General features: G+C 43.8%; 1 protein-coding gene and 1 pseudogene across 3 annotated transcripts in view; both read right to left on the bottom strand.

Moving 5' to 3' along the window:
- Positions 1-21,003, bottom strand: part of LOC105526765 (butyrophilin subfamily 3 member A2) — a 38,228-nt gene extending 17,225 nt beyond the window's left edge. The window contains exons 1-11 of one of the 3 annotated variants that reach the window (XM_011962882.1): positions 20,808-20,929; positions 18,099-18,171; positions 17,882-17,966; positions 17,238-17,585; positions 15,551-15,832; positions 13,016-13,216; positions 12,810-12,830; positions 12,691-12,717; positions 11,770-11,816; positions 11,346-11,372; positions 10,305-10,642 (exon numbers count right to left, since the gene is read on the bottom strand). In XM_011962882.1, coding sequence (XP_011818272.1) covers positions 11,776-11,816; positions 12,691-12,717; positions 12,810-12,830; positions 13,016-13,216; positions 15,551-15,832; positions 17,238-17,585; positions 17,882-17,966 — 1,005 coding nt within the window. In that variant the 5' untranslated portion in view covers positions 18,099-18,171; positions 20,808-20,929 and the 3' untranslated portion in view covers positions 10,305-10,642; positions 11,346-11,372; positions 11,770-11,775. Of the gene's footprint in view, positions 1-10,234; positions 10,643-11,345; positions 11,373-11,769; positions 11,817-12,690; positions 12,718-12,809; positions 12,831-13,015; positions 13,217-15,550; positions 15,833-17,237; positions 17,586-17,881; positions 17,967-18,098; positions 18,172-20,803 lie in introns of those variants that run through there. The other 2 variants (XM_011962881.1, XM_011962883.1) reach the window with 2 other exon arrangements.
- LOC105526838 lies at positions 1,868-5,547 on the bottom strand (annotated as a pseudogene).
- Positions 21,004-22,183: the final 1,180 nt, after the last annotated feature.

The following is a 22,183-nucleotide window of genomic DNA, read 5'->3' as shown; positions in this document are numbered from 1 at the left end:
AAGGGCAGAAGAAGAAAAATGTCAGGGGACAGAAGAATTTGTCTTTCCTCTGCCTTTTGTTCTGTTGGGCCTTCAGCTAATAGGAAGGGAGAACTTCCTACTGACAAACATGCCAATCTCTTCTGGAAACACATTCACAGACACACCCAGAAATAATGTTGTATCAGTTGTCTAGGTATTCTTAATCCAGTCAAGTTGACATCTAAAATTAACCAGCACATGGATTAACTTCCAGGATCCACTATTCTAGTTTCCAAATATGGTCTGGGGATTCCTAGGGTGATCTCTGATATATTGTTAAGGAGCCCCCAATGTTAATACTATTTTCATTATAATATTAATAATATAACATTTTTTGTTTTTGATTTCATTCTCTCGGTAGGGTACAATAAGGTTTTTGGGGGCCTATATAACCTGTGATATACCAATAGATTTAATACAAAAGCAGATATGAGAATACAAATGTCTTCTATGAAGCCAGACATTAGATTTGGAAAAAGTTAACCAATGTCACACTTCTTGTTCTTTTGTTTAGACACAATAGTTGATTTTTTTCACAAATCATTCTATTTATATTAACCTGTAATTGGTGCATTCATGGTATTTTAACATGAATTAGTAAGCTACATTTTAACATTTTCTGTTTCAATCATAAATGCTGTAAATATTAACAAATACCAACCCAAATAAACAAAACCTCTTCAAGGCCCTCAGTAGTTATTAAGTGTCTTAAGACATAATTAGACCGGGAAGTTTGAAGCCACTGGTGCCCTCACTGAACCTGAATGCTGACACAGACCTGGTCCAGTACTACTCTGCTCCACCAGGACCTCAAACCTCAACCACACTCAAAGACTAACTACTGACTCCTTGTTTATTGCAGGGACACAGGAGCCAAATCACATCCACATGAGTCCATGTTCTTCATTCATCTTCGTCCCAGGTCCAGGCCTGTGGGTGTGTGCTCTGGAAATCCTGGGGTTGGGTGGAAATGAGCCATCATATCCCAGGACCCCTTAGCTGTTACGGTGGGGCTTAACCACCACCACAACCTTGCTCCCTCCCAGCTCTCTGGTTCTACCTCTTCTATCTCTGACCTGCATATCTGGTTCCCTCTTCCCTCTGGTGGTCCTGTGGATTCTTCTCTCCTCTCACATCCTGGTGACCCCTGCTGGCCTCATTCCAAATCCACAGCATCTGGTGCCAACTGGCATATTGGGCTCAATGTCGTCATCCTGATGTTAAACAGCAAGTTCACTGCCAATCAACTTCTCACACTTTCTTCCTGGCTGGGAGCTGTGTAACACCTAGTTCCCTATGCCTGGATGTCAGATATAAAAGAAGTTCCTCTTCAAAGGTTTGGCTTGTTCAGTGCCCTTTTTCTTTGTTCCCTACTTATAAGGCCAAACTAACCTCCTTATCCTTTATGTCTCCCTGTCTTAGTTTCAGTAAACAACTTTTCCACTGGTCCTTACCTACAGAGCCCACGTCTGCTACTCACTGTGTAAATTACCCCTCCCATTGCAATGGCTCTTCCCACAGAAACTGACCTTCCAACCAGTGTAACCACACCCCTGCCCCTTTCAAGTTAGCTGATCAGGTTCAGTTTAGATTGTGTGGTCCAACTCTGGTGAGTGGTGACTGAACACAGAAGCTGGGACAAGCAGCATTAGGAATAAAAATTCTTTCCCTCTTTGTTTGGTGTATTCTTGTGGTGACTAGACTTGCGAGCAGCACCCTTCTGCAGAAATAAATTGCCTAGCTGAGAAAGCTTTTTGCCAGAGTGCTGACTCTTCTTTGGGGCACTGAGCATTTATTTCTAACGCTGGATCCCATCCCATAGTTACAAGCAAAGGAATTACTAAAGCTACAGCCTAGTGAGGAGTGAACAGGGGCTGAGGTCTGGACTGGGTGTGAAAGAGGCAGCTGGAAGATGTTCTCTTGTGTGACCAGAGGGGAGGAGGGCATGTCTTCCACCAGGGGCATTATGCAGTGGCTGCTGAGATGGCCAGGGCTTGCCTCCATGGCTGTGAGACCAGGGAACTGATTCTGTGGGCCATGGTGGGTCCCCGATCTGTGAACTGTCAGGCCTCTTCAGGCATCATGATCCCACTGGCTCCTGTGAATGCGGAGCAGATGAAGATGCAGCTGTCACAAGACTGTAACCTGAAGAATGGCTTCAGGGGCCTAGAAAAGGCTGAACGGGGAAATGTGCAGATGTGCGATCTGTCCCTCATGTTGTAGAAGGAGACATCTCCAGCTTCATACTCCAGGAAGACACCCAACTGGCAAAGGTGCTCATTCAGAGAGAGAATCCACTTAGCAGAGGTCAGGGCCCAGTATTTTCCTTTACACATCTCCAAGGTCCAGAAGCCATTCTGAGGAAGTAGCAGGACATCCTATTTCCTCTCAACACTGTCTCTACAGACACCCACAGTCCACTCAATTACATTTTCCACCTCCACCTCCCAGTAATGTTTCCCTGAGGCGAAGCTCTCCTGGCCCAGGACACAAAGCTAACTGTTGAAATCTCTCTGGGTTATATAGCACGCTCTCCCTGGAGGGAGCCAATGTCACACTTCCTTGGTCGTCTGATAAGAGCTCGAGATGAGCAGTGTCTGTGTGCAGGACCACACTGGCTGCAGAGGAATTCTCAGGTTTAGGCCTTGGGTCTCAGGAACCCTCGGGATTGTGTGGTTCCTGGTCCCCAGAGAAGTCTCAGAAAACTACAGGGGAATCCCCATGAAGGGGCCATTTCCACGAAGGCCCCCTAATGCCAGGCAGCTCATACCCTGAGAGTTACTGAAGCTGCAGGGTTTTTTGTTTTCTTTGAGATGTAGTTTCACTCTTATTGCGCAGGCTGGAGTACAATGGGTCGATCTTGGTTTACCGCAACCTCCGCCTCTTGGGTTCAAGCAATTCTCTTGCCTCAGCTTCCCCAGTGGCTGGAATTACAGGCATGCGCGGAAACCAATTTTGCATTTTTAGTAGAAATAGGATTTCTCCATGTTGGTCAGGCTGGTCCTGAACTCCTGACCTCAGGTGATCCGCCCGCCTCGGCCTCCCAAGTGCTGAGATTACAGGCGTGGGCCATGGCCCCCGACCTCTGAAGCTGCACTTCTGTCTCTCCAGAGACAGAAGCAGCACCCTCAGGTTGAGAAGAATTGAGGCTCTTTGAAATCCAGAGAGTTTAGGAAACGAGCCCAAATTAATCATTCACACTTTCTCTCAGCATTCTAAGATCTATTCCCTTTTCTATTCAAGACCTAGGATCTCTGGGGCTTTTTTTAGTTAGAACCTTTTAATTATCTGGTTCAAACCAGCACAGAGGCTTTATGTCCTGCTCCTTCTCTCCCCAGTTGATCAACTAAGGTGAGTCTTTCCCTTCACACTGTCCTGGAGGATAAAGAATCTCTTCATTGGTCCTATGTGTTCCTTTTACCAGATGACAACTGATTTAAATGACTGACAAGGGCACCCTTCAAGGATAAAGAAGGAGAATAAATGTCCCCCCCAAAAAAACCTGTTGCCTGAGGGGTCTGTAGGCAAAAGTAGGGAGGAACTATTTCCATCTAGTTTTGCTTCAACAACATGGGTCTGATGTCTGCAGGTGTGACTTCTGTATACCTATTGGATCAACAAACTCCAAATGGAAAAAAAGATTCTGTCCGGGGAAAAGGGATTTGACCAGGAAAGGAAAGAAACTGTGCTAAAGGAACTGGGGAAAGAACATATGAGTAGATAGAGGAAATGTAGGTGCCTACCTAGGTCCATTTCCTGTCGGTCAGTGTGAGAAACGCTCCAGGCTCTGGGCATTCTGCAAGCTTCTCCCATCTGCATTTATTCTCATTCAGTTTACCTTTCTATTGTGTTAAAATGATTTCCTCTATTCTCCATGGTGAAATATCTGGTTGTGACATTTTGCTGTTTTGTCCCAAGTTGACAGTGGCAATTTTGAAATTCACCTAAAGAGGAAAGGTCCATGTGTCATGGTATCTGGTAAAACTCGGATTCTGTGGTGCTTATGGGCTGAGGGGCTGTATCATAAGATGGAAAGTGCTCATTGGGAGTGGGCAGTTGAGTTCTGTGCTCTCCCATTCACCCAGATGCCTCCCCTGGCAGGCTATACACAAAGTATCAGTGCTCTCTTAGAAGCAGAAAGGCATTTCTGGCCACCTATTTGTATACCATTCTGTGAGGCTTATTGGGAACTTTTGTAGCCTCTTCCCCACATGGGCCTTCAACTATACACAGTCTACACCATCCCTAGTACATAAGTTGCTAAGACAGTATTGTCTTCTTTCAAATTGATCCAGAATCAAAGAGCAAAACCCAGTGAAGCATAACTCTTGGGGAGGCTACTATATATGGGAAACCTCTGGTAATCATACATTAAATTATTCCAAAAGAGAAAGGATCTTGGGATGTAAACCATAGGGTTGATTGAGAGCTGCTGGGATTCCCTGACAGAAGAGCCGTGATGCATCGCTGCTGGGACACTGTTGATGAACTGACCCCAGTTCCCTGCTGCCCCCACTTTACCCTGGGTCCCTTGCTCATCTTGTCTAATGAGTCCCTTTAGCTAGCTGGTGGGGAGAAAGCTGAGATCTGAGGGAACATCAGGGGCACTCACCAGCATGTAAGAATGTTCTTCTCCATCTTCAAGGGACAGACAGAGGTGAATGTCATGAGATGCTGCTAAGTAAGAGAACACAAATTGTACACAGAGTAGTTCAGGAAAGGCTAAACTTACGCAATTCTTCTTGAAGTTGCTCTGAAAAACAAACAGAAACAAAATCATGTCTTCAATAGAAGAACTAAAAGAAGTTGGGTTTATAGTAAACAATGCAGGAACCATCCTTTCTATGAACAGCAACATCTCCCTTTTCTCATGCCTAGGGCACTGTCAGAAACCAGAAATGATATATGATCAGGTGGCTGGGTAGTACCGGTACATTGTTACACTTGCTTTTGCTCAACCATTTAGTACTTTATGTAGCCAGGTAAATGAATGCAATGCCGGCAGAATGAAAGAACAAAAGCTCTGAGATATTCATTCCAAAGACATGAGAATTCTAAGTCCTTGCTGCTGCTGCCATGCATTTCCTCTCTCTTCCATACACTGGTACCTGGGAGAGCTGTGTCTTTTCTATAATGGTGAACTGTCCTCCTACTCTTACTTTTTTTTTTTTTTTTTTTTTTTTTTTTTTAGAGACAGGGTCTCACTTTATTGCCCAGGTTGGTGTCGACCTCCTAGGCTCAAGCGATCTGCCTGCCTCAGCCTCCCAAAGTACTGGGATTGAAGGCATGAGCCACCATACTCGGCCTCTTTTACCTTGTATTTGAAGTTCTTTCTTTTTCCATACGTTCTTTCTCCAGTTCCTTTAGTGCAGTTTCTTTCCTTTCCTCTTCAAACTCCTTTTGCCCTGACAGAATCTTTTTTCCCTTTTGCAGTTTGTTGATCCAATAGATGCATACAGCAATGAATATCATCAGAATAACCACGATAACAGGCAGGATCACCACACAGGGAGACCCACTGGGCATAACGGATTCTCAAAAGGCAGCCAGAAATGTCCACTTAGTTTGAAACAGAACATCCAGGTGAGAGCGCCCCTAGCAGCACATATCTAGAGCTCCTCAGCCACCTGCTCTGTTAGTTTCTCCCTGAGAAAACTTGGATGGACAAAGTGATGCTGGCTCAGCCCTGGCTGACACCTCAGTGGCTCCCAGGGCCAAGGCCCAGAGGTAGCAAAGCAGAAACATCTGGAGTCACTGTGGGAAGGACCATGGTGCATAAAGCTAACCAGCCATGCTGAATCAGCACAGCCACCACCCTGCCTCAAGCCACCACCACTCACACCTTGAATACTCCAGTGCCCTCCTTCTTGTTCTGCCCTTACCATCAGTAGTCCATTCTCAGCAGACCAACCCAAGTGAGATCATGTTAATTTTTAGCTCAAAACCTTCCAATACTTTCCATGTCACTCGCTGTAAAAACCAAAGGCTGTTTGTGACTTGCAATGCCATGTAGAATGTGTTTTCATTGCCTCTGTGAAGTCATCTCCTCTTACTTCCTGCACTCACTCCATTTCAGCCACAGCAACATTGCCTTCTCGGGGTTCTGGAAACTGCCAGACATGTTCCTTCCCTAGGTCCTTTGCATATTCTTTGCCTGTTGCTGGGTTGCTCCATCCTTAAGCATCTGATAGTTCCTTGCCATCAGATGGGATGACTCCATTTCCATCTTTACAATGAAGTCTTCCCTGACCATTCTGTTAATAATTGCAGTGTTTCATACCCCTACCTCTCTTTATTCCCTCCTTGCTTAATGTTTCGTATAGATGTTCATCACCATCTGATAGAATATATGGTTAATTATTTAATCACTTTTTGAAGGAAGAGATCTTGATATATTTTGCTCAGTGGTTTATCCCTGGTTTCTAGAACACTGTCTTGAACATACAATATTCTTCTTGAGCATTTGTTGAATGAATTATTAGTGTGTATCAGTAAGGATTTTCCCCAGCTCTGTCCCTTGGAAAATCCCCTGGGCAGGAAGGGGTTCCTACACATTGTGAGGGGCCTCGGGTACCACCTTCCAGATATGCACTCCAGCCAGATGCCCCACCCTCATTGCTCCTCATTTCAGCGGGGGGATCAGAGCCCAGTCCAGGGGAGAGATATCAGGGCTCAGCTAAAAAGCAGTGATGTCTCAGTGCCTATTGCATCCCTTCTGTGAAGAGAGAAAGTAAAGGAAAAAAAGAAGGAGGTAGGAAGCAAGAAATAGGAAGGAAGAAAAAAAAGGATGAGGATAAGGAAGAAAGAATGTTGATGTTAGAGAACACCAGGAGACCAAAGGGCCACATAAACTGTGAGCTCTCTAAGAGGAAATGATCCCATTGCACCCTCTTCTTTGTGGTCCACCTACAGGCCCCATCACAGCACCAAACATCTGTCTGTCTGCTATAAATGCTTGTTCAATTTATCCTGCCAGACTTATTTTCTCACTTCAAGGTGGGTGTTTCAACTCCAGCTTCAAACACAAAGGTTTTGGATTTCACTTTCTGCCTCTGGGACTTCTTAGTAGACCTCAGCTTCCAGAAACTCTAGAATGATAACGAGAAGGACAGAAATCTGCCAGGTGGGCAGAATGCTAAGAAATCTTTTGACCTAAAGACACTGACCCTTCTGTCTAGTTTAGGGCTTCACATAACCACGGCTCTCTAACACCTATAGGAGGTGACGGTTTTTAGGAGACTTGACATGGTAGCCTGCAAAGCCAACTCTAATCCTAATTCACACTGTTTACCTCCCAGAGGCTCCATCTGTTAGGCAATGTCTCTTTTGTTTTTCTTTTTTATTTTATTTATATTTTTTTTAGAGACAGGGTTTTAGCTCTGTTGTCCAGGCTGGAGTGCAGTGATTTTAGCCTGGTGAAACTCCTGTTGGACTTCTGACCTACAAAACTGTGAGATAAGTTTGTCTTGCTTTAAGTCTATGAATTTGTGGTAATTCAGCTGGCTGCAGTAGAAAATGGATACAATGAGGGTGTTGGGCAAAAGTTGCAATGAGGTAAACTAAATCTGTGGTGAGTACAATGGGTATGTAGACTACTCTGCTGTGCTGAGTAGACTTATTAGAGTCCAGAAAAAGCCAAGTTGAAGAGTAAGCATTATTAACAAATTTATTGAACAACCAGGACTTGACAAGCACATGCCAAGAAGAGGGGATACAATGGTGAGCAACAATAGTGATGATAATGAGGAGTAGTTTTCCCAAGCAGGCAGCAGTTGAAAGGAATATGGGTTTAACATCCACTAATGAACAGGGGTGGATAGACCCCTTTCCAGCAGACTGAATCCATAGAGGGATTAAAAATATCCCTGTAATTCTTCCAGCTTCCTTCATCCAAATTTCTTGTATCACAGATTATTTGTTCTACCTGGAAACCTTGACTATAAGAAGGCTGGCTCTGGCTCCACGATCACTTATCACATTTGTTGGGGGGACATATCTGTCTCATGCCCCTACCTCTCTTTTCCCTCCTTGCTTAATGTTTCCTACGGATATTCATCACCATCTGATAGAATATATGGTTAATTATTTAACCACTTTCTGAGGGAAGAGATCTTGATATAGTTTGCTCAATGATTTACTCTTGGTTTCTAGAACAGTGTCTTGAACATACGATATGATTCTTGAGCATTTGTTGAATGAATTATGGGTATGTATCAGTAAGGATTTTCCCTAGCTCTGTCCCTTGGAAAATCCCCTAGGCAGGAAGGAGTCCCTCCTGCCAAGGGGGCAGAATCCTAAGAAACCTTTTGACCTAAAGATATTGACCCTTCTGTCTAGTTTAGGTCTTCCATAACCACCACTCTCTACCACCCATAGGAGGTGATGGTTTTTAGGAGACTTGACATGCTAGCTTTCAAAGTCAACTCAAATCCTAATTCACACTGTTTACCTCCCAGAGGCTCTGTTACCTACCAGGGCTTCATTATACATTGAGTGTGGCCTTTAGTCTCTTTCCCAGTTACATGTCATGTGGCCTTTAGTCTCTTTCCCAGTTACACGTCACGTGGGTACTGTGAGGTTATTCTCTCAACCAAGACACTCTGCAGAGCTAATCCAAGGAGTGCTGGGTCTATTGCTCTGACAATCAGATGTGAAGGAGTCAAAAGCAGTGCCAACTCCACAACCACCTACAATGATCCTTACCCTGGAGCTGTTCTGGGAAAAGAACCTCAGGGCTACAGGTGGGTTTTTCCCATGGGGGAAGAATCAGGGTGGAAAAGAACAGGCAAATGGCCAGAGACTGAGGCTGCCCATCTTCCAACTCCTCAAATTACCGTAGGAGTTATGTAAGTTACTTAATGTTGCCCTGCCTCAGCTTCCATACTTGCAAAATGAGACTACCCAACAGGATGTTGTGAGAATTAAAGGAGTGACATCCACCAAAGCTCATAAGACAGCACTCAGAACATTTTAAATTCTCCATTAATGTTAGTTATTGCTGTTTAGATCTCTCTCTGTTGTTTACTAGTCATGCCAAATTTGGAAAGTTAATTCACTTTTCTGTATCCCAGTTTCCTTATCTGTATAAAGGGGATAATAAAGTGGTATGAAACCCTAAGATTTGGCATACAGAATAAAATAGAATGAATATCAGTAAAGTGCTTCACTGTGTGCCTGTAGCTTTATGGTTGTGATTGGTTGCTGTGGACGGGGAGACCCTCAGATTCAGGCTGGGCAGAGAGAAGCAGAGACATTATTTCAGCCTGAAGCTCACCACTTTCATTAGCTAAGCTTGGGCCACTGGTGTCTCCAGGGAATGATCAGGCACTAGGTCAGGAAAAAGGGAACTCTCTACTTCTTTTGGCACCGGGCAAAGGTCAGGGCAGTGAGTTCCTAGGTCAAAATTCTGAAAATGGTATACAGAGGCCCAGAAAAGGAGATGTCCAGGAAACTGTGAATATGCGACCCATCCATAGCATTGCAGAATGACATATCTTCAGTCTCATAGACCAGGAAGATTCCCGATTTCCTAGGGGCTCAGGAAGTGTCAGGTTGGTTCTGAGCTTAGTGAGAATCTGATACTTATTCCCATCAGTCAGTCCCATAGTCCAGAATCCGTTCTCAGGTGTCATTTTGACCCAATCTTTTCTCTGCACATTCTTACTACACACCCCTATATGCCACTCTTTCCTGTCCCCTACCTCCACCTCCCAGTAATGTCTCCCTGACGTGAAGCTCTCACAGCCGAGAACACAATAATGCCAATCAAATCTCTCAGGATTGTCTGGCAGATCCTGGGGCTCCTTGGCACGCTGCACACTCCTTTGGTCCTCAGAAACAAGGAGCATGGGGTTTGCTGTTTTGGGATCCAGAATCACATGTGCTGTAGAGAGTCTGAGTAAGTGTCCATGGGGTCAAGCATTTTTCCTGGATTTCAGAGCCTCAGCATGCAAGGCCTGGGCTGTGCTGAGGAGACCCAAGTCCAGAGCCTGACATCCCTAACCTGCCCTGAATATGACTCTCTCATTGATGTCAGGAGAGAAAGCCCCAGGTATCTTGTGTCCAGAGGGGAAGAGGAGGGTGAAATTAGAGTTGCCTCAGCATCTGCCTAACCCAACACCCTGATGTTGCCTCAGGAAGCAGCAAGGATCCTCTTTCTACGTTTTTTTTTGTTTCCCTCCCCACATTGACTCTGCCCACTAATGCTTTATGATCAGTGATTAATTTTCAACCTTCATTCGACCACTCATGAGCTAAATGAGTTCCCCTTTTCTGCAGTCTCGTTTTCCATACATCCAATTTATTTAACAAGGTGGAGCCTCATCTGAATCATTTCCTCACCTGAAAAATCAGATTAAAACATGAATCTCTAGCGCTGTATAAGGCAATGATGTTATATACTCAGCCCACAGCAGGGCATGAAGGAAGCTTCTGATCTTCTAATAGCTGCAAGGCTGTCTCTGTGCCGGGCTCTATGTGGGGCCTTATATGCCCCAGATTCACTCTCTACCCTTCAGCTTTCTTCACCTTCTTCTGGGCCCCAGGAATCTGTCCTTTAAGAACAGTGCCACTGGGCTCCCTTGTCCTCTGGTTTGCTGTTGGGTTTGGCCAGTGGGAAGCCCTGACAGAAGATTGGAAGAAGAAAGAAAGGAGAGACACACCATTTAATTTCCTGCTTCCTCCCTGCCAGCAGCAGCTGGTGTTGCTCTAACAAGGCCTGTCGACTCTCAAGAAACCCTCTCTTTGAGCTACTTTTCTCTGGGTTCCAGTAACTGCCTCCCCTCCCTATCCCTCGCAGGCTAGGGGTGGAGACAGCTCCCCACTGTTGGGAATCATGGGGGCACTGCACTTTTCCTTGTTGCTTTCTCTTAACCCTCCTTTCTGGAAACCTTGTTCAACCACCCAGTTTGAACTTGCCATCTATTTCTTGCTAGGTTCCTGCCAAGCAAGTTCATTATTCCCTCCATCTTCGCCTCAGCCCCCATGAAACACAGATTGCAATCATCATCTAAAAGTGTGGAGGCCAAAGCTTGGAAGCATTAAATCTTTTGAGGAGACACAGGCAGTAGGTGGCATGGGAAGCCTAGGAAGGACAAAGTTCTTTGGGCAGGCATCGCCTCCTCTGTTCCATCCTCACTCTCCATGCAGTATCACTCAGTGCGTGTCTCCTTCCCTTCAGCTCCACCCTTTATGTGTCTTCCTACCCACAAAGGATGTCAAGGGAACTTTTCTTCCCCAAATCACAATAGTTGGAGAAGAAAAAAGGAAAAAGGAATGTAGTTTCTCAGGTTGTTGGTCCAGGGAACATACAGTGATTTACTCACCAGACTTGAAGAGGGCCATTTTCCATTCTGAAAGGAAGGAGACACAGATAAGGAAAAGGTCAGTATTCTTGTACTTTTCCCACTCCATTCTCCTCTCACTACATGTTTTCTCTCTTTTTCTTCAGAGTATCTTCCAGGGTCCAGCTTCCCTCCTCTATAGCTCTGATGGATCAGGGGTGGCACCTTCTCAAAAATGTCAGGCTAGGCTCCCTGTGTCATGGTATGTGCAGGATGCATGGCCAGGCTTTGCAAGGGAGTTTGCTGGATCAGGAGTTTCCCAGAGGCTCCAGAAAAGCAGAGGTGAACCCCCACCACATAGAAATTGTGTCTTTGGATTAGATCTAATTAATCCAGCAGAGAACATCCACGGGTCACAGCAGAGAAAAGGTTGAAATATTCAGGGCACGTGACCCAGCAAACTTACAGAGCATCAGGCTGACTTATCAGTATCAGACGAAGACTCCTTTCCACCTACAATGAAAGAAAGGTAGAGGTGTCACCTGAACTCTTCCTTTTTTGTGTTGGTCCCGTCCCCTTCTTTTTGCGTCCATCTAGTCTTTTTTTTTTTTTGACCATCCCACCCTTCCCCATGGTCTCCATCTGCAGGTACAATTCTTTCTTCACCTCTTCTTCTTAATATCAAGTCTGGGAACATCGACTGAGTGCTAGTGGCAGGGCAGGCACTGTGAGAGTTCCTTCCCAATGGGGTCCAGCTCATCTGTTTTGAATCTGTACCTGGGCATAGGTGTCACCATGTCTATATGTGAATGTCTAGGAGTACAAGATCCATCCTTCTCAATCTGTATAATTTCTTACCTTGCTCTAAAAAGAATTTGGGAAATTTAAAGAGCAATTTCAGGGACTAGTTTTTGAAAGCAATTATGATCAATCTGTACCAATTGAGCTGCTGTGGCTACTCCTCTTTATTAGACACACTTTTCTCCCTCTCTCTCTTCTGATTTTCTTATTTCTTAAATCTTCCATTCTTGCTTTCCTTTCAACAGCCTCTAGATTGTGGAAAACAAGTAAGTTTCTTGCCATAGAAAATGCACCTCATTCTTCTCTTCCCTCTTCCTTTTGAAGTGTAACCCTGGATCTTCTTCAGTGCTTCTTAGAGCTTAAGGGTCTGTAGCCCCTAGTACAAAGAGATTGAAGACCTCTTTTTTTTTTCTAGAGAGAAAAACCACTGGGTGGTTTCTCCAAAGAGCCACACTTGTTTTCTTTTTCTGAGTAAAGGGATCCAAGACCACTTTTCAACCCTGGGATATGACTTATGGGCTGGAAAATAACGAAGCAGAGAGAGAGCAATAGATTTGAATTCAGAGAAAATGTCAGAGCCACTCACGAGTCAAGTACTGGATTTTTCTCCTCTCTGCAATGGAATGAACAGGGAAGAGTCATCAAGGTGCTCAAAGCCAGGATAGGAAGACATGCCTGGGTCTCTGGGGGAATGGGAAAACTTACTGAGTTCCTCCTGGAGGCTCTCTGGAAAATAACCAAAAACAAAAAACAAAAACAAAACAAAAAAAAGATGAACTGTTATGGGTAAGGTGAGTATTTCGGGAAATAAACCTTAAACATGATGCGGTGCCAGGGTGGGGGAAAGAGGTGAGGTTTTCAGGCTGGGGCACGCAAGCCTGGGGCTTAGATTCTCTGCTTGCGTTGGATACCTCTTAGGCTTATTTCCTGCTTTGTTGCAGCATATCCCCGTTCTTTCATCACTTGCTCGCTTTCTATCTCACTGGATAAAGCAGTTATTTCCTTATGTTGTCTCCACAAGAAGTAACTGGCTCCACCGAGAAGCAGCAGCAAGATAGGCAGGGTCCCTGCCAGGGCTGTGATCCAGGGCTGGGCACTCCTGAAGAAGGGGTCTGCAAATGGGGAGAGCTGTGGGTCGTGGGCGCTGGTGCACTCAGCCTCCCCAGCCTCAGTGCCCCAAGTTTTAGCTGCTCAGACCAGGTTGGGGGCAGGGAAGCTATCTCATGAGGTTAAATAAGGATTCTCTCCCTAAAGTCTCAGAGGACGATAGATAAGACTTTGGTAAACCCTCACTACAAGCTTCTACTATTACTTATCTTGAGATGTCTGCCTCTCACGTGGAAAGTAACTTGAGCAGAGTTATACACATTTTTTTCTAAATATTTTTTCAATAGGTAACACATTTACATGGTTCAAAACTACATATACATAAAGGCATGCAACTCTCTCATCCACCCAGTCCTCCCTCCCTCCATGTATTAACTTCTCCTTAGTCCACTTAATATGATGCTTAGGGACATAACCTGTGGAGTCAGAGGGCCTGGGTTTAAATGCTGGCTCCCCCGTGTGACTAGCAGTGTGATGTTGGACTACTACATAACCTCTCTGTTTGTAGTGGCCTAATCTATAAAATGAGGGTAATGATAATACCCATCTCCTGAGGTTAGAAGAATTAAATTAATACTTATAAAGTGCCTGATGTACAGTCAGTGTTACAAAATTGCTTGTTGAAGTTTAAAAATGTAAACTAAATAACCCAATCGAGAACTAAAAAAAGTAAATTAAAGTATATTCTTATTTTTCTTCTTGTTTAAACTAAAAATAGCATTCTATACACGTCCCTCTGCATCTTGCTTTTTCTGTGAAAAGTGTACCTTGGAGATCTTTCCATATTATTACAGAGAGAATTGCTTCTTTTTCCTTTTACAAACTGGGCAGTATTCCCTTGTATGGAAGTTCCCTGGCAGTGAACATCTGCACAGTTTCTAACCTTGTGCAATCGTAATCAGTGCTATAAGAAACCTTTTACAGGCCGGTTGCAGTGACTCATGCCCGTAATCCCAGCACTTTGGGAGGCTGAGGCGGGTGGATCGCTTGAGGTCAGGAGTTCGAGACCAGCCTGGCCAACATGGTAAAACCCCATCTCTACTAAAAATACAAAAATTGGCTGGCTGTGGTGGCACACGCTTGTAATCTCAGCTACTCGGTAGGCTGAGGCAGGAGGATCAGGATCACTTGAACCCGGGAGGCGGAGTCTGCAGTGAGCCAAGATTGTAACACTGCACTCCAGCCTGGGTGACAGAGTGAGACTCCGTCTAAAAAACAAAACACAACAAAAAACAGAAACCTTTTACATGGATCATCTCATACAAATGCAAGCTTATCTACCAGATAAATTCCTAGAAGTGGAAGTTTGGATCGATAAGTATGTAGTTTGGATAGATATTGCTATAGAGCCCCCAATAGAGGTTGACCTAATGCACACCAAAAATACAGCAAGTTACACGAAAAAATGACTGAGAGTCACTGCCTTCCTACATTCCTATGAGAACCATGTATTATAAGCCAAAGCAGTTTTGTTTTGATTTTTGTAAATATCATAAGTCAAAAATGATTTCAAATGTTTCCCTGATGAGTGAGAATGAGCACTCTTTTGTGGGTTATTTCCTTTTCTATGAATTGATAATTCATGAACTTTGTTAAAAAATTTTTTACTAGGTTTTTATTTTATTTTATTTTATTTATTTTTTTTGAGACAGGGTCTCACTCTGTCATCCAGGCTAGAGTGCAGTGGTCTGCTCTCAGCTCACTGCAACATCTGCCTCCTGGGTTCAAGTGATTCTCGTGCCTCAGCCTCCTGAGTAGCTGGGATTAGAGGTGCACACCACCACACCTGGCTAATTTTTTGAATTTTTAGAAGAGATAGAGTTTCACCATGGCCAGGCAGGTCTCAAACTCCTGGCCTCAATGATCTGCCTACCTCAATCTCCCAAAGTGCTGGGATTATAGGCATGAGCCACCATGCCTGGCCAAAACGTTTTACTAGGTTTTTAGAATCTCCTTCTTATTCAAGGAGATCAGCTGTTTCTCTATGATAAGAATTTGTATATATATATATATATATATATGTATGCATGTGTGTGTGTGTATATATATATACCATTTTGTCATTTGATGTTATATAAGGAGCTTATCTGAATGTTTTTCCCCCAATTCCCATTGCCTGTCATACTTTCTGGCAGATAGGAAATGTTCAGAAAATGTTTGTGTTGTGAACACCTTTATGGAGGAAAGAAGCTCCCCTGGAACAAGGTGGCGCCTCCAGATCTGTGCTTTGGACCTTATATTCAGTGCAGAGACCCAGGTCGACCACAGATACTAACACATCCCCCTTCATTCAACTGCCACAGCTCAGCTCAGAAATCTGAGGCCAAGCACGTACCTACCTGCGATAGAAATGCTGGCTGTCTTTTCCAGGCCAAGGACAGAATTTCTGATGATGCAGGATACACTCTCCCCGGAGCCGCCTCTCATGATCACAGATGCTGCTACTGCATATAGGCCCACTCCGTCTGCAACCACAGGTGCTTCCACAGCTGGGATGTTCTGTCCCTTGGCATCGCTCCACTGTATTTTGGGTTGGGGATACCAGCCAGTGGACCTGCACTCCAGATGGATCCCTCCATCCTCATAACCCTTCACTTCAACATGAAGATTAGAACCCAGTGCTGTGGAAGGATAATTTGGCCTAGATTCTTGATAGCTCTTGCATTAAGGAGGGTCTCAATGGGAATTAATGGCAGACACAGATTTGATAATTCAAGAGAGATTTCATTCAGGAGCTGTTTACAAAAGTGTGGTCATGATGAGGGGAAAACTAAATTTGCTAGTACAGTATCCCAGGGTCAGTAATGTGTGGTTATTCCCACTCACACCAATTACCAGAGGGAGGAAGAGAGGAAGCTGTTTTGAATACATAAAAGAAGAGATTCATGCATTGAGGACTTCCTTTAGAGGAGCTGTTACTTTCAGCAAGGCAATGCAGCCAGCCTGAAGGTACCTTGCAGCAAGGAATCCAGGGAATAAGCACCCAGATTTCTTCATCTTCTCTTCCTATGATTGTCTGCTGCAGATCCCCTTAAACTAAACCCAGCCAGAAGCCACAGGGCAAGGGACTGCACTGAGAAAGAGAAAAGCTGTCCCAACATAGGGAAACTGACACCGGGTCTCCGTGTCATCCTGTTGAACATAAGCAATTTCACAGAACACAGACAACGCACTTTGTGACTATGATGGATCATGGGAAAAACAAGACCACCCCACATCATGTATGAGCACAGAGAAAAGCATGAACACTGTGCAAACCACAGCAATGACCAAACATCCCCCATCGACAATCAGGAATTGCCGCCCTTCATCAATTACAGCTTTAGTCTCACCCTGGTCTCCTTCTTCCTACATAAGATTGATTAAGGTTCTCACTCATACAGTTAACCTGCCCACACCTTCCTGCTGGCATCTTATCCAGAGCAAAAGGCTAAGTCTATAAACTGCCCCCCGCCAATCCCCTAACACAAGCCCAAATTGTATCAAGTCTGCTCCTCTAATTCCTTCTTACTGAGACCCCACCACAGCTCCCTATGATGTGTATTCTTCCTCACTGCAATAAGTAAGAAATACAGCTCATTCTACTACAGGAGTAGTCCTGGGGATGACTGGTTGGAAAACACTGTCAGCAGATATAGTCACTATTCCACCTCCCAGGGCCCATGGTACTGTGTACTTGGAGACACAACAGAAGCCGTCTGTTACACAACTAAACCAAAGTGATGGTGTACCAGTCACTGAAGAGATGGTTTCTAATGTTTCCTATCCCTTGTCCTTCACTTTCCTTATATCTCTGGTTGCCAGAGGAAAGGAGTTCTTTACTTGAGCATGTAAGGTACAGCAGGAATTCTTCCTAAAGGAAAACCTGTGTCTTTCTCAAGGGCCACAGAGAAGCTAAGCTGGAAGGCAGTGCAGGCAATCGCTAGTGATCAGCTAGGAGCGTCTGCAGTGCTTTTGGAAGAGGAACTCTGCATCTGCTCTAGATCCTACAGAGAAAAGTTCTCAGAACCAAACCTGGAGGCTCACCTGCAACCTTCAGCTCCACCAGGGCTTTTTCATAGAAGTCACCATCTTGGAAATAACACAAGTACTTTCCACTGTCAGAGGCTGTGACGTTGTGTATTCGGAGAGCAGCCTTCCCTGCAGTGATGCCATCACGTAGAATCGAAGTTCTCCCTCGATACGGTGCACTCTGCCTGTCTTCCACTTCCTTTCCATCTGCATACACATTCACCACCTGCCTTAGGCTGGAACTCACCCACCTCAGCTCCATGGTCTCTGCACTCATGGTCGGGAACAGGTGACAGGGCAGATCAGCGTCTTCACCCACCATGGCCAGGATGGGCCCAGAGGGTCCAAGCACAGAAAACTGAGCTGTCAGCACAAGGGGGAGGCTCCATCAGAGGGTTTTGGATTTGGAGTCATGAGAGGAAGGGTGCTTCTCAGACAGGGAAGGCTAGATACAGAGAACCTAGAGGGGAAACCATTCCTAACAGAAGCACCATTTGTCTCTTAGTGACACATAATCCTTCAGGTTGGGATGGACTTCAGGTATAGGAAGGGGTTAAAGGTTCTAAGAGGGCATTTAAGTAATTGTCTGCTTAATTATGTAACTGAGGTAATCGTCTGCTTCATAAACATAAATGTGGAATCATGGAATCGTTCCCTACCTGAGCAAGGAGTGTGCAGCTGGACCAAGAAGAAGGCGACATGAAAGCTGAGCAGAAGGAAGGCCAGGGAACTTGCCATTTTCATCTATGCTGCATATCAAGAGACACCAGAAGGTGTGAGACAGACACTGTGGCCTGGAAGAAACTATAGGATTCTGCGTGGAAACGTCCACTTCCCCAGGGCTAACTCAAGTATGGTAACCGAAGAGCATCTTACCTCTGCCAAAAATGTCTGTTGAGTGTCTTTACCTTTGAGTTCCAGTATGGAAAACCATCTGTAAAAGCAATATCTGTTATCTGGTCAGGAAATCTCTGACTCTACTGCATTAAAATATTCAGAATCCTATCACTTCCCCACACTTCCTTTGCTAGGTCCAAGCTTCCATCATCCCCCTCTGATTTATGAAGGACCCTCTTCACTGGATTCCCTGGTTCCACCCTTGTTCAACTCTATGGGTGTCCAACACTGTGGACTCCTCAAGGGTCAAACTCTTGGCCATTACCATGGTCAACTCATGGCCTGGTGGCTCCTGGTGGATCCAGGCAGATTGCCTGGTGGAGGCTCTGAAGTCATTCAGGGGCTGAACCCACCACATTTAATCACAAAGACATTGATTAGGAGAGCTTTGAATAAGACCAGACCTTACTCATCTTTTCTTTCTTCCCTTCATAAAGTTATTCAACAAATATTTACTGAGAACCCACAATGGGCTGGACCACTATGGTAGAGTTAGGGACACAAAAAGGGTAGACAATAGGTAAAGGCTCTAGAAGTCACAAGCTTGATGATCTTGGTCATGGGACAGAACCATTTAAACTGTAGTTACTCAAAAATATCACGTATGAGACTTAGAATGTGCACAATTGGCCCAAAAATTCCACTTCCTGATGCCTACTCCAGCAAAGTACTTGCATGGGTGCAGAGAGAAGCCTCTGTGAGAATGACACTGCAGCACTATTTTTAAAGTATGAAAGTGGTTACCAACTGAACCAGTCACCCACAAGAGACTGGTTAGAGGAATCCCTATGATACAGATGTATGATACATCTGCCTGTCTTCTACATATCATAGGGATATGATACATCCCTATGAGGAAATTCAATGCAGCAGTTAAAAAGGGTGATTTAATGTCACTAGCCTGGACAATAGAGATATACTAAGTGATCAAAAAGTACCTTGTAGAACTATACTAATGATTCAATTGAAAAACAAAAGCAAAGCTATACATTTCTGCAAAACTATATATGTAAATGCCTGAAAAAGCCTAAAAAGAGGAATGCTAAACTGAAGATTGGAGGTTAAGTGAGTGAAAGGACACTTTGGTCTTTTGCTTCCTTTACTTTTAAAATTGTTGGAATGCTTTAAATTTAAAATTTTCATGTATTAGTTAATAATTAATAAATATTATGAGGAATAATAGAGACTGGAACATATTAGTTGCTCAGTAAATACTAACTCCTCAACAGTTTCTCCCAAAACAAAGGAGCATGAGGCCTGTAGCCATAATACCAGCTGCTGTGGGTCTGGGAATGGCCTCTGAGAACAAGGTCTGCAGAGGCAGGTGGGGACAGATGTAGAGGAAGCAAGGGAACAGAGGTCTGTGCAGCTGGTCATACTCTACCCTTGCCTGGATCTTGTATCCACCATCAGACTAAACATTATATTTCACCACATCTTCTGCTTCTCAAAACTGCTCTTTATGCTCCTAAAGAAAATGAGGTATTATTAGTTCCTAAGCTAAAAATTTCTCTGCTGTCCTCAGAGGGAGAACTTTTATTTTTTAGGTTATTTATTATTCATTCTTTCTACTATAGACAATTTTGCCAATGAAAAAAATATAAAAGGAATAAAACCTTAAATACTCTGTAGTTATAATCATATACTTTGCTAATGGAAGTGGAAATGTTTCTGGAAGCATTTGGCCATATATACATGGCAAGGGCCTTTAAAATGTTGTATCTTTTGCCCTCAAAATTGCAATTATAAAAGTTAGCATTGAAGAAAAAAATTTAGAGATTGATGCAAATATTTAAGGTTAAGGCTGTTCAATCTAGTAAAATCTACAGTAACCAAATGTAGAAACTCAAAAATCCAAAATAAAGAAAGAGTTTAAAAAACAATTGGGGTTTTTGTCTGTTTGTTTGTTCTTTTTCTTCTTTAGGAGCGGCTTTCTGAGTCAGAGTAGGCTCAGAGAGACTCTCAATTATTATATATTCATACAATGTAGTAGCTTGTAGCCATGGGAAAGCATGCTTTAGGTTTTGGGGAAATGAATGGAAAGAAAACCAAGTACTCTCCCTAAAAGATACCAAAAATGGTTTAATATAAGGATCCAGTGTTATTAAAATTATAAAGAATTTCACTTAATTAAAATTGTGATTCCTAATGGTTACATGGAACATATTTTATGACTGAACCATGCATTGTCTATTCCCCACCTGTTGTATATGAATGTTGATTCAGATTTTACTATATTATAAATACTTCTGTAATAAACACATTTATATGTAAATCTATAAGGTACTTCTCTCTTTTTTTTCTTCTTCAGAATCTCTTAGAATAGATGCCTTGAGTTGACCAGAACAGATTTTGAGGGTTTTTTTTTCTTTTTGCCCTTTCTGACCACAATATGTTAAGAAGATGCAGTTGGAATATTTCTTCATTCATGTTGTCTCCCTTTCCTTCCACTAAATCCCAACCTCTGCAGTTTCTTATTCTTTGCAGTACTTCTCCTGTCTTCCCACGTGCCCATATGTGCATGCGCAGGTGTGTGCATGTATACACACACACACACACACACAGAGGCACCGCATCCATTTCTCTGGGCGAGTACACTCCCTGCATGCCCACTCACCACTCTCAGTGATTCAGCCCCACTCCTCCCAGGCGTTGTAGCCCAGGCTCTAAACCATTTCCTGCACTTACCCCTTGGTGTTCCCATGGAAGAATCAGAGCCCACAGAATAAAGATGGTCAATCAATAGTTCTCCATTCTTTCTATTACGGCTTAGCCTCTCATCCGGAAGAAAGGAAAAAGAGAAAGCAAATATTGTTTTCTAACCATGAGAAACAGTAACAGAGTGGCTCTTTGGAAGAAATAGTTTTTTGATTGGCTCAGAGGTGATGTTTCTCATCAGTTGCTGGGCAGAAGCCACTGAGGAAGGTTGAAATGAAAACTGAAAGTACATTGAATTGTACATGTTGAAGAAAAACTCCAGCCCTATCTCCCTTAGTGTTTGTGTTTCTGTGTTTATCTATTTGAATCGTTCTTGTGTGTGGATGTATATAAGTATTTCTTTATATTCACCTGTCTTGTGTCTTTTATATCATGATAGAAATATTAGCAGAATGGAGTAGGAAAATGAAAAAATTAAACGTACAAAGAGAGGAAGATGTACACTAATTAAAATGCTTCTGTGGCAGTTTGCTTGCATGTAGATAAGTACATAGAAGAGGAGGATCTTTTTTACAGAGCCAAATAAAGGTACGAATGGAAAGAAAATGAGACAAACTGCACCTCCTTAAGAACCTCTGGCATTTAGGCTTAAGATATGTCATCAAATAATATAGTTTTTCTGGTTTCCAGAGGCAGTGCTGCTTGACATTGTTTTACCTTTCCCAGGAAATTCTTAGTGCAGATCTTTCTGAGCATTTTCATTCACCCTCAGCTCCTGGTTTATGCTATATTGTATTTTCTTGTGTATTTGTTTCTCATGCTGACAGTGGAGTACATATTCTCTGAAGCTAGCCACTCCATAGGCTGTGGTCTCTGTAAGGCTCATTTCCTTTACACCATCTTGTAAGGAGTTTATAGGACAATCTGGTTCTCCCTGTGGCTTAGGACCTCAAAACACACTTTTTTGGGTTGCAAGCCAGAAAGCTCCTAGGGCTAATATGTGACTGGAGCTGATGGGATTTGATTATATTGCAACAGTTTGGATTTAGGCTGTGTGGTATCTGCTTGAGATGGCTGGTTGCTTCTGCAGCGTGCATGCCACCTTCTTCTTAGTGATAAGGCCTAATTTTCTTGGGTACTGCAACCTGCTCTTCCCCCTTGTAGATAGGGGAGGCCAAGGGACTAAGTTGGAGCCAATGGTTTGTAGGTGAAAGTTGTGGGCTTGCACTTCTCCCAGAAATCCTTCAAAGGGAGGCCAAAATAGCTGGGAGTGTGAGGGTACACTCTCCTTACTTCCTTCTTCCTCTTGCCTAGAACATAGACTTTGGACCTGGAGGTGCAGTAGCCCACCCTGGGACCAAAGCCTAAAGGAATATCAGCAGTTATGAAGCAAGTAGAGCAAGAAT

The sequence above is a fragment of the Colobus angolensis genome, unplaced genomic scaffold, assembly GCF_000951035.1.
Source record: "Colobus angolensis palliatus isolate OR3802 unplaced genomic scaffold, Cang.pa_1.0 Scaffold6, whole genome shotgun sequence".
Lineage (NCBI taxonomy): Eukaryota > Metazoa > Chordata > Mammalia > Primates > Cercopithecidae > Colobus > Colobus angolensis.
Note: the sequence above shows the minus strand (reverse complement) of the source record. Positions and strands in the feature narration are given on the sequence as shown.